Here is a 13,564-nt window from a genome sequence, read left to right as displayed (position 1 = left end):
GCTGCCTTATCATTTTGATTTTAGCTATCTTGCCTTCATTTATTTTTTATATGTGTAAGGCATCTTGGCCTAGACAGCCTTCTTGGGAATATTTTACTGCGTCAACATACAGGTATTAAAATTAATAAATCTTAAAGAAACTTACTATTTGTTAAAATAGTAAGTTTCTTGGTTTATCTATCTGCTCCTAATAGAAAACCTTGTATCAATATAATAATAAGTAACTAAAAGCACATAGTTCAATGCTATAAAATAAACTTACTTATATTTGGTACAAACAAATTTAAATTCAATATAAAATATTCTCAAAATTTTTTATTGGCTTATAAGTGCTTTCTTAGATACTAAAAAGCTCTTCCATTGTGATATCATACTCTCCAAATCATATTCCCCTTTACTCTTCACCTCCAGTCTCTTTTTATATTCCTCTACATCATATTCCTTTATTAATTCTTTCTCGTCTTCTCCTATCAATAAATATTTCCTCCACTTAAAATCACTGAACACATTATAAACTTTTTTAAATATTAATTTCCCATTATTAGTGAATATTTGCAGTACTCCTGAGACTTTACTAAATGCCGCCAAGTATATTCCCGATTCTGACCACTCTAAATTTGTACAATTAGAATGTAAATACACGCTTCTCAAGTTCATATCGTCATAAAACTCAAGATTTTCACTTACTTCGTCCCATAGGCACACAATGTTCTTTGATAGTGATATTAGTACTTCTCCTTCTTTTTTTATTTCTTTTGTTTTTGTATATGTTCCTGTTCTTCTTTTATAAATTGTTATATTGTTTTTAGAATCTAATATAATGATCATTTTACTAGATATTTTAAAGTCTACTGGTTTAGAGTCTAAGTTTATAAAGAAGATCATGTCGTTTATATAAATTTCTAAGTTGTAAAGAATTTTATCTTTGATTTTTTTAGTTATGTAAGCGTAGGCCAGTTTGGTAGTGAAGCCGAAGTTTACATCTTTGATATTTGCTTGGGTTTTTTTACTGGTGGATTTTTCTGATTTATATTTTATCATTTGAGATTTCCCACTGTAAAAATAAAAGGACTGTGTTCCCGAGGCTGAGACTTTTATTAAATCTTTTGGGTATTCCACGAAGATCTTGTCTCTGAGATTGTAGACCTTTTTGCTGTCTAAGAAATAAAGACAGTGGTCAATCAAATAGACATTTTCTCTGTCAAATGTATTTATAAAATCATCTATTATATTTTCTTCATTTGGCCTTAGTAAATTAAATATGTGGATTTTCTTTTCACTGTACGCTATCAAAAACATGTCGTCTTTACTAAATTCGCATTTCTCTACACTTGACTCACTCCACATTCTATAAAACAAGACACTAAAATCTTTTATATAAATTTCCACTTTTTTACCCTCAAAATTCACCAAGAAGGCGCCCGTGTTTGACACTTCAATCTTCCCTAGAATTCCTTTCTTCTGTGTATTTCCGTACACTTCTGTGTTATTTATATCCCATAAGGACAATATTCCATCATTCAGGACTATAAACTCCTCATTCCCCGTAAACTGGTGGTTTATCATCTCTTCGTAATTTATTTCTTCTAAAATGTCGTCTTTCAGTAATGGCTCATTTTTCTGTATTTCGCTATAAAGAAATGCTCTATTTTTCCCTGTCTTGTTTATTTTGTCGATTTCTGTAGTGGCCTGGTTTTTAGTATCAAATGATACTAGACATTTGTTTGGTCTTAGAATTAAGTTGTCTGGATTGTAGTGAGAAGTGTCTATGTTTTCTCCTATAATGACGACTTCATAGCCCATATTTTAAGAAAAAAAACGAAAAAAATAAATATGAAAAATATTTAAAGAACTAGAATAGAACTACATGTTAATGATAATAGTGTAGTTTAATTAAATAATTTAGTTTAATATTAATGTAGTATAATAATAATGTAGTATAATAAAATAATGTAGTATAATAATATAATTATACAAAATGGACTAGGAATTATAAAAAGCGCATTGCAAGAAGATGCTTTCTAAAAGCGACTAACATTAAAAATATATAGAATTCTAATAAGCAACTTCTTCTATGTCATAGAAGGATGATTGGCCTATAAGTCAATGTCTCTGAAAAAAAAATATAGTCGTAAATCTTACGACTGTAAAAACACCCTTTTTAGAAAATGGCCCGTCTCTAAAGGAAATCTTATATGCTTGGCTTGTCAAATATAAATTATATGTTATTTGTATATGATTTTATTATTCTTGTTTATAAATATTTATCAGGCCATCATGCCCGCCTGTGGCTACTAAATCTCCTTTTTTATTAAATCTTATGACTGTCACCCCCTGGCTGTGTGCTCGTATGATTTCTTCTTGTAATTTAAAGTCGCCCTCTTTCTTTATAATTTTATGAATTTCCCCTTTCTCTGTGCCCGCCACGAGGGTGTAATTTTTTGGGCCGAAGTCCAAGGCAGTGACTTCATTCTGGAAGACGAAATTTGCGACTATTTTATTTTCTTCTTGTAAGTCGTAAATGAAGACATTTTTGTCTCTGCTACAAGTGGCGATATATTTTGAGTCAAAAGAGAAAGCGCAGTCCCAGACTATTCTCTTATGGTCATTATTAATATATTTAACCTTTAACCATTTATCATTTATAATATTAATTGTATCATTTGAGTGAGTAATCTCATAAATACAAGATGTCTTGTCTTTAGAAACAGAACACAAATATTTTTCATCAGGGGAAAATCTCAATTTATTAATCCCATACGAGTGCACTTCTAAATAATCAATATTCTCAAGCTTCTTATTCCAGAGAAAAACACCCCCGAATTTCTTAGTAAGAGACTTATTTGAGGAAGCTATAAAATTCTTACTTACTGCCAGGTCGGATATCTCGAAGTAGTGCCCGTAGACCTTTTTTATTTCTGAGAAGCCTGTGGTAGAAAGAAGAAATTCGTTTACATTTTGGAAGTCGTAGTGGTCTATGTCATCATTGGTCAGAGATAACTCGGCGGGGACTGAAGCGAACTTAAAGTCAGTCTCATCAAATATGAGGTCTTCTTCCTCTGAAATATGAATTTGTTGGTTTTTATCATCTAAATTTGTTTTATTATTGTGCATTTCTGCTATTTGCTTGAGATTGTTCTTCATCCATTCACATGATTGATAAAATAAATAAGTCGGCTTTAATACCCTCAAAATCGTCTCATTTCCGCCTACTATTATCCTCAAATTCCAATCTTCTACAAACGCTCCTGTTTGTATTTCATACCCATGTGTCAAAGGTCTCCCCACTTCTCTATTATTGTAAAATATCCTCACTGTCTTATCCAAACTTGTACTCAGTAAATAATTCTTACTCCAATCTAATTTAGTGACACTGTCTGTGTGCCCAGAAATGAAGTCACTAATACACTCGTCAAATTTGTAAAAGATCCACTTTGAGATTGGCCAATAATACAATCCTTAGACATAAAAGCATTTAAAAAGCCAACAGCACCTCCTAAAATAGTGTCACATTCCCATTTTAAATCTGTAAACTTCCAAAGTCTAATTGTTTTATCAGAGGAAGAACTTAAAATCGAATTATCTTGTGTCCAGTTTACTTGGGAAACCCAGTCATTGTGGCCGACTAAAGTCTGGACATGTTTTAAAAATTTCTTATTTATTTGCCATATTTTGATGGTCGAGTCTGTCGAGCTTGAAATCATAAAAATCGTCTGGTTAATTTTCTTGAATTTTAAGTCCTGGACTCTGTCGTCGTGGATTTTTATAGTGTGCTTGAGGACCAAGTCTAAGTTGTAAATAAACAAGTCACCATTAGTAGTGCCTACATAGACAAATGAGTCATTGCAATTCATACAGGAGATTACTGTGTTCAATTCTATCTCAGATTTAATACTCATATTTTTAAAGTCGTAAATTTTGATTGCTTTGAGGAAGGCGCAGACTATAAAATTCGGGTCTACAAAACAGGCGTCTTGTAAATAATTATAAAAAGGGATTTTATCGACTACCCATTCTTCATTGCTCATTTTTTCAGATCTATTTTTATTAGATTTTAATTTTTCTTGTTTGGCACTATCAAGCAAATTTGCTTCCTTTCCTTTTCTTACTAAATATAAATTCCCTAAATTATCCCCTGACAATAAAAAATCAGAATTCACCACTTGTACAAAATTCAAAAAACCGTCTAAAAAAACAACCTCTTTGACTTTCACATCATCTGTGATAAGAATATTCGAACTGGAACAAAAATAAACACCATCTTCATGGAACAGAGAAGTTCTAGTTTTGATATTGCAGCCACCGAAAACAGTCTGTCTGATCATGAGGGGATAAAATAAAAAATCGAGAAATTTTAAATAGAAAAATTAACAAAATCGTAATAAATTTAGAACAGCGTAAAAATAATAAGTTTTTTGTACATGTGATTCATACTTAGTTTGTATTAAATAGATAATAATATTTGAATTTGCGCATATTTTTATAAATTTTTTTATTTTATTATACACGTCTTTTAATTTTATGGTATTAATTTTTTTCTTAACCCCTAAAAAATGACTTTTTCTAAATTGAAAATAACCAAATTATCCAAATCTGCCAAGATTCCTGAAAGACACAGTGAAGGCGCAGCCGGTTATGATATAAGCGTCTTAGAAAGTGGTACTATAAACCCCAAAGAAATATCAGAAATAAGAACAGGTCTAATATTTTCTATTCCTAAAAATCATTTAGGTATAATTTTTGGACGATCGGGCTTGGCGCTTAAACATGGCCTGGAACCAATAAATAGTAAAATATTGCCTGAGTCTAACGAAGAACTGAAAGTGAAAATACTTAATAATTCTAATGTGCCATTTGAGTATACGGCAGGAATGCGAATAGCGCAGATGGTGATTATAAAGACATGTGAATACAATATTGAAGAAGTTGAATGTTTAGAAAGTTCGACACGAGGTGATTCGGGATTTGGGTCTACAGGACTACATTAATAAAAATTTTATACAAAGATTATATTTTTATGACGTGTTTAGTTTATATTAATATTATAGTAATAATGAATATTTATATTTATAAGGTATCGTTAATTTGTATTTAGTTTACATTTTTATGGTATTTTTTGTTTATTTTAGCAAATAAAAATTTTTGAAAAATTTTAATTTTTTTATTTAATATTAAACTGGGCAAATATACTAGTTATAATTCGACTACAATTATTCTTTAAATCACTTGGGTGTATTTTCTTATTCCTAAACAGATCTTTTAGTTCTTCAATACTCTCAATTTTCAATGTTTCTCCGTCTCGATCAATTTCTAAAATTTTTTTTTTCATTTCATAAAACTTGAATATCACATGCTCATAAATCTCAAACACATAACAATCAACATTTCCTTCTTCACAAAAATATTTATTAATCTTTTTACTTATACTTTTTTCACTCTCACATATCCAAATAGCAGACATTTTATCAAAAAAAGTCATCTTATTTTTTTTATTATCAAAAATCGTACCACTAAAAATAAACCCAATATCTTTTTCAAGATCCAAAACGTCTTTATTACCTTCTCCTAATCTAATATATTTCTCATTATTGTAAACTACTTTGTCTACATCTAAATGTACAAAATCTAAAAATTTAATAACTGGTACTAATAAATCGCCCATTTTGACATCGTCATGTTTGTCAAGACATTTAAACGCGTCTTGTTCCGATGTGACAGAAATTAATTTGTAAAAGTCGTTGACAAAATTTTCATTGTTTCTTACATCTGTTGATTTGTGGAAAGAGACATTTTGTATATTTAAATTTTGTAATATATTAGATATTTTAGAAGTTAAATTAATAAAATTAGTGTCGATTAACTTTCTATTTGGTTTTAGAGTGTAATCAGAATCGTCAAGTAAAATTTTTAAAGAAGTGTTAGAATTAGAAGAAATTTGAGCGAGGGTAAGTAAACTGGAAATTTGGCCGAGATGGAGATCTTCAGTGACTGCACATGACCAACCAATTGATTTTGGAACTTCTTCGTTAATATTTGACATGGGTAGAAAATTATTAATATTTTAAAAAACATATCAAATTAATTTCAAAAAATGTATTGAAAATTATAAAATGCGATATAAACAAATGTATCCTAAATTACAAAAAAAATTATATAATTAAGAAAATAATTTTTTAAAACTCTATTTTATAATATTAAAAACCGTTAAACGTCTTTTTTATAAAAAATTATAAATTTTTTATTCCCCAAAATGAACAACAAAAATAAGTCACAAACAGACATAAACTCAATATTAAGAGACAAAATGATTACAACAAGTCTAAACAACACTTTAAAACAAAATGATTTTATTCCTCAATTATCAAAACTGGGTGGCATAGAATATCTAAAAAAAAGTGTAGAGACTCTAATTTACAATCCATTAATGAAAAAACAAGAATATATAAATCTAGGACAATCTCCGCCAATGACTTTACTTTTACACGGCACCAGTGGCGTAGGAAAAACATTTCTTATTCATTCAATAAGTCAAGAATATCAAATACCAATTATTATAGGTAACTGCGAAAATGAAAAAGAAATAAGAGAAACATTTAGAAAGGGGGATATTACTGACAAATCAATAATATTATTTGATAATCTTGATAGTCTAAACGAAGAAGACAATTTTAAATCAATAAAACAACTATCAGAAAATTTGAATAATTATAGAGGAAAATCACTTATAGTAGGAATAGTAGAAAATATTGTAAAATTACCAAAACTTATACAAAGATTTGATAATGAGCTACTAATTAAAATCCCGAATATTGACGAAAGAAAAGAAATGTGTAAATTTTTTTCTGAAAAAATTTCACACAAAATTGATGACTGGTCAATAGTGGCAGAAATGACGCCTGGTTGTACGCCACGAGATTTAAAAAAACTTTTTAAAATTGCCGGCAGTGCAACAGTAGCAGAAAATAGAACTTTTATTGAGATATCGGATTTTGAAAAAAGTATCAAAGAAATAAAAAAACAAAATGGACATGTAACTTTTGATAACATTGGATCTCTTGATGAAGTCAAAGAAGAACTGAAAATGAGTATAATTTATCCATCAAAATATCCAGAGAAATTCCAAAGAATGGGAATTAATAAACCATCAGGTGTTTTATTATACGGGCCGCCTGGATGCGGAAAAACTTTACTGGCAAAAGCTGTCTCAAATATGAGTCATTGTAATTTTATTAGCGTACGAGGACCAGAACTAATAAGTAAATTTGTAGGCGATTCTGAGAAAGAAATACGAGACTTATTTGGACGAGCCAAACAATTACAACCATGTGTAATATTTTTTGATGAAATTGATTCGCTCTGCCAAAAGAGAAATAATAATGATTTTTGTAATAGAATAGTAAATCAAATATTAACTTTACTAGATGGTCTTGAAGATAGAGGAGATGTTTATCTGATTGGCGCTACTAATAGAATAGAAATATTAGATAAAGCTTTACTTAGACCAGGAAGATTTGATAAAATAATAGAAGTCCCATTGCCATCACAACAAGGATGTATTGACATTTTCAAAAAGTGTGTTAAAGATATTCCTATAGAAGATTTTGATTATTCGAGTTTACCTCTTTGTGGATTAAGTGGTGCTGAGATTTCTGGTATTGCTAAAGAAGCAGCGTTGATATGCTTAAAAAATAATTTTGAAAATATTGATATGAAAATTACACAAGAAAATGTTATAGAAGCTATAAACAAATACAGAACTAGTAGAAATAAATAATTTAAAAATTAATAAAAGCCGTTTTTAATTTACCCCTTTTTATGAGTAAAATTCCAGAACATGTTGCGCCCGCTGAAATTTATTACGACGGACACAATGCACAAAAATATGAAACAAATAGTCGGATTCAAGCAATACAGAAAGAAATTACTAGAAAATGTTTCGATTTACTAGAATTACAATCTCCCGGGCTTATACTAGATATTGGTTGTGGTACTGGCATTAGTGGCGGTGTTTTAAGTGAAAATAATTGTGAATGGATAGGTATTGACATTTCTAAAGACATGTTAAATATTTGTCAAAGTAAGGGCGAATCTTTAGACCAAATACGCAGTGATGCTGGCGAAGGACTGACATTTAAACCGGGCATTTTTGATGGCGTGATAAGCGTCAGTGCCATACAATGGTTATTTCAAAGTTATAACTCGTCACATATTCCTAAAAAGAGAATTCGCACATTTTTTACAAGTCTTTATTCGGTTGTTAAACCGTCTACTAAATGTGTTTTACAATTTTATTTAAAAAATAAAAAAGACATAGAAATTTTAAAGAATGAAGCAACAAGAGCAGGGTTTTACGGAGGAATTCATATAGAAAAACCAAATACGAAAAATGTAAAACAATATTTAATATTACAGAATTATATATCTGAACATAAAAAAAAAGTAAAAAAAATTACAAAAAAAAATAAAAAAAGATAACATATAAATTTCTTCTAACAAATAATATTTTTTTTATAAATTAAATTGATTTCCAAAAACATAAATTTATTTTTTGCCCTTTAATGGTCGTCAAAGATCTTTTAAAAAGCTACACTCGGCTTGATGATAGAGACCTTTTACAGAGAAGAGATTTTAAAATAGAAAAATTAGAAAATTTCTTTTTAATAACATACGGAGACACACAAATAATGGGTATGTATCATTTATCTGTAGGAACTCCCTATATTGACAAACCGAACGAAGGAATAGTATCTTTTAATTGTGTCGCCGCTTATAAAAGGACTGATAAACTTAACAGTTTTTTGAAGAAAATTTTTATTAATCAAAGATGCATTGATTTAGAAGCTTTGTGTATCAAATACGCCACAGAAGTCAAATTAATAAACATTGAATTGAGGATTCTCAATTCTGATGGTGAAGTTTATGAGCCATCAGTTCTCATTGTAAATCATATTTTGAATCATTTAAAAATCCCAGTAAACTTTTTGCCTGTTTGTTTTTATTTTATTGCAATAGATGGCGTGGTTGTCAGAGATCCCACAGAATTAGAAGAAAATGAAAAAGACTGGTCATATTTGGTAGTGCACAAATCGAAGAATGAATTTATTTATGTAGTGAAAATAGGCAAAGAAAACACATTAGATGATATTTATCAAGTATGTGAAATTACTTCTGGTAGTTTTGAATAATTTTTGAAATAAAATCTTAGATTAAAAATTTTTGAATAAAATCTTATTTTTTTTTAAAATTTTTTCGTTCTTTTAAAAAATTACAGACGCTGTCAAATTCTTTTTCAGATTTTCTCGCCCTACAAATGAAAATTCTTTTTCGGGGAGCCGAGTCAGTGATTTATTTAAAAGACGGGTTACTACACAAAGAAAGATTGCGTAAAAAGTACAGAATAGAAGAATTGGACACTAAAATTATAAAACAAAGAACTAAAAAAGAGGTAAATATTCTTATAAAGCTAAATGCTTTAGGAATTCCATGTCCTGTGTATAAACACACAGAAGGAAATATTATAAAAATGGAATATATTGACGGTAAAAATGTAAAAGATCTTACAAATCTTTCAGAAGACATTTTTAAAGAAATAGGAAAACTTGTTAATATTTTACATACGAATAATATAATTCACGGCGATCTTACAACTTCTAATTTTATTTATAAAGACAAAATTTTTGTCATTGATTTCGGATTATCGTACATTTCTACGAAAGCTGAAGACAAAGCCGTCGATCTTTACGTCTTCGAAAAATCTGTCAAATGTGCGCACGATGAAAAATTTATCAAAAATTTTTACGAAGGCTACACATGTCAAGGAAACCAAGAGGAAGTCATGACAAGATTAGAATTGGTAAGGAAAAGAGGTAGAAAACAAGAAATCTATTAAAAAATTGTATGAAATGTTTTTTTCCTTAATTTATTTTTTTGTAAAATTTTTCTATGTTTTTTTCTAAATCTTCTGTGTTCTCTTCTATAGCATTTTTCATAATTTCTTTAAAATTTTCACACAATTCTTCATAATCTTCTTCTTCAATATATTGCTTTTTTAGTTTATTAATTTTCTTTACTATATTTTCAATTATATTTCTCGCTTCTATCTCAAAATATTCTAATTTGTCTAGTAAATTTTCTGTAGTGTTTTTATATTTTTCCAATATTAAATCTTTTTCTTTTATTGATTTTTTTAAATTTTCGTTTTCTTGTTTTAATTTCTCTTGTGTTTTTTTATTTTCTGTTTTCATTTTTTTTATTTTTGCTTTATAGACGCTGTCTTTTATAATTTTCTGTACATTGTTTTCATATTCATAATCCAAATCTTGTTTATTATTAGAAATTTGACTAATATTCGTCACTTGAACATTTTCTCGCAACTTTGACTCTTTCATAAATATGCCGCATTTTTCTTCACATGTAAAATATCTTTTCTCTTTGTGTACTCCGTCATGTTTTCCTATTGGTTGATTGAGTTCCAGGCCTATCCAAATGCCTTCTTCGCCTTCTAAATTTCCAATATATTTAACAGTTGCAATACAATCCTTAAAAAGATTTATTTTTTTTCCAATTTCCATCAAGGGGTCTTTACAAGTTAAACATTATTGCCCTTTTAATGGATGATGAGTTTTCATTTAATTTCCCAGAATTGGACGAAGAAATTTACGAAAATAAAGAAAATGGATTTTCTACCAATATTGATAAGATCTACGAGTATCTCAACAATGATTTAGAACGGGACGAATATTTAATTATAAAATTAAAAGAATTTGAAGAAAGATTAGATAAATATTTAAAGGAGTAAAAAATTTAATACTTTGTTGACGCTATAAAATTATTTGTATAAATTAAACCTTTGACCACAATTGTTCTAAAAAATTTTGTTTATTTTCGATTTCTTTTCTTTTGCAAATTTGATTTTATTATTGTTTTTTTAAGTCTCTCCTGTTTTTCTTCTAAAAATCTTTCTTTCTCTTTTTCTTTTCTTGATTTTATTTTTTCTGCTTCTTTTTGTTCTGCAATTTCTTTTTGTTTTCGTTTTAACTCGATTTCATTCTCAAAAATCTTCCTTCTTTTTTCTTCAGGAGAAATCGGCAGTTCTATTTTTTCATTAATAACTTTTATATTTCTTTTATCTAGTGGGAGTCTTTTTTCTATTTCTTCTGGTAAAACAAATTCTTCACTTTCTTCATCATTTGACTCTTCATGAGATACTTCCTCAATATATTTGTCTTCTATTTTGATATCAAATTCTTCTCTAATTTCTCGAAGACTTCTTAAACCTTTCCAAGTTTCAACTAAATTATTTACTGGTATTAAAATTTTATGTAAAGGAAACGGAACGAAACATTTCAAAGTTACAATGTCGCTCATTAACATTTCGCCTTCAAATGCTCCTCTAAATTCTCCATTTTTACCAACAGGATTCTTCACATTGCCTTTTAATCCACTGACTGTTTTAATTTTAGCATTTTTAAATTTAAGTACTTCGAGATTGGAAGTAAACATGTCTTTTATAAACGCTGTATTGCCCATTATTTTACTAGGATATCCTACTAATTTCAATTTTTTCACTAAATTATGATCTCCAGTCACATCTAAAATATTTCCATATCCTAAAACTTTAAATTTTGATTTTTCAGAATAAATTGAAAATCCTGTACCAGGCGGAACGACAAATCCATAGAAATTTATCAGGCAAAAACCATGTTTAAACGAATATTTTAACATTCGATTTTCTCCGCTTGTTTTTGAACTGTAAACTGGTATACTTTGAAATCTCCTCCAACCTACCGAGAAAATCAAAGGGTCATTGGTCTTTAAAAGTCTTTTATGCCATTTATTAGTTTTAACTTTTCCTTGAAGTATTTCTTGTTTTAATTCTGAGACGAGATAAACTCCTAAAATTAATATTTTAGAAAAATCAAATTTTTTATCAACCATATTTTCTAATGTAATTTTTATATATTCGCCCGGATAAGAAACATCCCTCAATTTATTAGACACATTTTTCAGCTTACTTTCTTCCAGAAAATCCTTTTCTTTTGTATAAAAATTTTTGAGATTTTTTTCTTCTTCTGTATATTTTTCATTAAATTTCTCTACAAAATCTTCTTCTGTTTTTACTTCTTTTCTAAATTTGTTTTTTACTTTTTCTTTTATAGCTTCGAGATCTTCATCAGAGTCAGAAATTACATTTTCTTCTAAATTGTCTATTATAATTTCTTGTTTCATATCTGTAACTTCAGGAATTACTATTTCTTCTGTACTAATAATTTCCGTTTTTAATTTATTTTTCGATTTTTTAAATAATTTGATTTCCTCTACTTGTTCAATTTCTGTATCTTTTATTTCTTCAGTGCAAATTTCTACTTTGACTTGTTCCTTGTGAATCATAGGAGCGTACAAAAGCATTTTTTTTGTCGATAATTTTTTTTCAATTTTAGTTGGGACAGGATCGTCCAGAATTTCAAAGTCTTTTATTTTTGTGTCACCAAATCCCGGTATATGAACATCTACTCCTTTATTAATTGAAGCTCCTCTTACATATCCATAAATATTTATATCGTCTATTTTATCGATTATAATATGTGGATGTGTACATTTCCACTCTATAGGTCTATATTTCATACTACTTATAAATCTAGTCATGTTTAAAATTTCACTTTCGTTATATTTTCCATCATTCATTCCAAGATAAAAAAATTTTAGACCATCACAAATTTCATCATAAATTTGTTTTTTTATTTTTTTAAACATTTTTTTAACATTTTTTTTGTCGGTATGCGTGACAACAAAAGCTATCTTGGGCAAACCATGTGCTAATAATAAACTCAAATATTCTAAAGTTTCACATTCTAGACCAACAGTAGCGTCTATAATGAAAATCACCATATCGGATATTTTTGAAGTATCAACAAATTGATGAATATCATCTTTACATTCAAAAATAGTAACACGTTTGTCTACTGAAACTGTTAATGTGATTGGCCCTTTAATGTGATCAAGTGTTTGCTTAGTAAATTTTTTAACTAAAGATTTAATAACAGAAGATTTACCAGAATTTTTCGATCCGACGACCGTTATAAAAGCAGGAGGATCGTTTTTATAGCACATGTTTTTTATTGGAAGTTTGATTTTATTCTCTTCATATTTCATTTTTGATAACATTTTTCTAGAATTCAAATGTTTTTCATCTTTGTCTTTTTCCATAACGGTAAATAAAAATAGTAATAAAAAATAAAAATTATATATTTTATTTTTAAGCCATTCGAGCTAACAGAACAGATGAAAATACTTGGTATAGTTATTAAATATCCGTTATTTAATTAAACGTAATATAAATTAAATAAACAATTAATTTTTGAGATGTATTTTAGTAAAATAATATTAAATATGAAGTTAAACTATCTATTTTTCTGGTACAGTAAAAAAAATTAAAAAATGGTTTTAAGTATTTACATCTTAATAGTGTTACCCCTCAAATTAAAAAGAAAATTATGGTTATTTATGTTTTTAATTCTAAGTACAGCAATTTATAACCAATAAATATTTCTTTCTTGACAAATTA

General features: G+C 28.3%; 10 protein-coding genes across 10 annotated transcripts; 5 read left to right on the top strand and 5 right to left on the bottom strand.

Annotated features, from left to right (window-relative positions):
• Positions 1-315: 315 nt before the first annotated feature.
• VNE69_05150 (eukaryotic translation initiation factor 3 subunit B) lies at positions 316-1,803 on the bottom strand (the record flags this gene model as incomplete). Its single annotated transcript, XM_065473634.1, has 1 exon — positions 316-1,803. One exon carries the CDS (start codon positions 1,801-1,803, stop codon positions 316-318), a length of 1,488 nt encoding a protein of 495 aa, XP_065329706.1.
• Positions 1,804-2,244: 441 nt separating this feature from the next.
• Positions 2,245-4,325, bottom strand: VNE69_05149 (U3 small nucleolar RNA-associated protein 12 (UTP12); the record flags this gene model as incomplete). Its single annotated transcript, XM_065473633.1, has 2 exons — positions 2,245-3,432; positions 3,489-4,325. The coding sequence occupies 2 exons, from the start codon at positions 4,323-4,325 to the stop codon at positions 2,245-2,247; spliced, it is 2,025 nt and encodes a 674-aa protein (XP_065329705.1).
• A 228-nt stretch (positions 4,326-4,553) lies between these two features.
• Positions 4,554-4,988, top strand: VNE69_05148 (deoxyuridine triphosphatase (dut); the record flags this gene model as incomplete). The annotated part of the gene is made up of 1 exon (XM_065473632.1): positions 4,554-4,988. The coding sequence occupies one exon, from the start codon at positions 4,554-4,556 to the stop codon at positions 4,986-4,988; it is 435 nt and encodes a 144-aa protein (XP_065329704.1).
• A 173-nt stretch (positions 4,989-5,161) lies between these two features.
• Positions 5,162-6,040, bottom strand: VNE69_05147 (cytoplasmic tyrosyl-tRNA synthetase (YARS); the record flags this gene model as incomplete). The annotated part of the gene is made up of 1 exon (XM_065473631.1): positions 5,162-6,040. One exon carries the CDS (start codon positions 6,038-6,040, stop codon positions 5,162-5,164), a length of 879 nt encoding a protein of 292 aa, XP_065329703.1.
• A 210-nt stretch (positions 6,041-6,250) lies between these two features.
• On the top strand, positions 6,251-7,774 carry VNE69_05146 (transitional endoplasmic reticulum ATPase CDC48-like protein; the record flags this gene model as incomplete). Its single annotated transcript, XM_065473630.1, has 1 exon — positions 6,251-7,774. One exon carries the CDS (start codon positions 6,251-6,253, stop codon positions 7,772-7,774), a length of 1,524 nt encoding a protein of 507 aa, XP_065329702.1.
• A 41-nt stretch (positions 7,775-7,815) lies between these two features.
• VNE69_05145 (putative methyltransferase BUD23) lies at positions 7,816-8,475 on the top strand (the record flags this gene model as incomplete). Its single annotated transcript, XM_065473629.1, has 1 exon — positions 7,816-8,475. The coding sequence occupies one exon, from the start codon at positions 7,816-7,818 to the stop codon at positions 8,473-8,475; it is 660 nt and encodes a 219-aa protein (XP_065329701.1).
• Positions 8,476-8,558: 83 nt separating this feature from the next.
• Positions 8,559-9,185, top strand: VNE69_05144 (exosome complex component (RRP45); the record flags this gene model as incomplete). Its single annotated transcript, XM_065473628.1, has 1 exon — positions 8,559-9,185. One exon carries the CDS (start codon positions 8,559-8,561, stop codon positions 9,183-9,185), a length of 627 nt encoding a protein of 208 aa, XP_065329700.1.
• Positions 9,186-9,310: 125 nt separating this feature from the next.
• On the top strand, positions 9,311-9,889 carry VNE69_05143 (BUD32 protein kinase; the record flags this gene model as incomplete). The annotated part of the gene is made up of 1 exon (XM_065473627.1): positions 9,311-9,889. One exon carries the CDS (start codon positions 9,311-9,313, stop codon positions 9,887-9,889), a length of 579 nt encoding a protein of 192 aa, XP_065329699.1.
• A 25-nt stretch (positions 9,890-9,914) lies between these two features.
• On the bottom strand, positions 9,915-10,571 carry VNE69_05142 (restin; the record flags this gene model as incomplete). Its single annotated transcript, XM_065473626.1, has 1 exon — positions 9,915-10,571. One exon carries the CDS (start codon positions 10,569-10,571, stop codon positions 9,915-9,917), a length of 657 nt encoding a protein of 218 aa, XP_065329698.1.
• A 307-nt stretch (positions 10,572-10,878) lies between these two features.
• Positions 10,879-13,206, bottom strand: VNE69_05141 (ribosome biogenesis protein BMS1; the record flags this gene model as incomplete). Its single annotated transcript, XM_065473625.1, has 1 exon — positions 10,879-13,206. The coding sequence occupies one exon, from the start codon at positions 13,204-13,206 to the stop codon at positions 10,879-10,881; it is 2,328 nt and encodes a 775-aa protein (XP_065329697.1).
• Positions 13,207-13,564: the final 358 nt, after the last annotated feature.

Source organism: Vairimorpha necatrix, chromosome 5 (assembly GCF_036630325.1).
Source record: "Vairimorpha necatrix chromosome 5, complete sequence".
Lineage (NCBI taxonomy): Eukaryota > Fungi > Microsporidia > Nosematidae > Vairimorpha > Vairimorpha necatrix.
The sequence above is the reverse complement of the archived record's forward strand: the minus strand, read 5'-3'. Positions and strand labels throughout refer to the sequence as shown.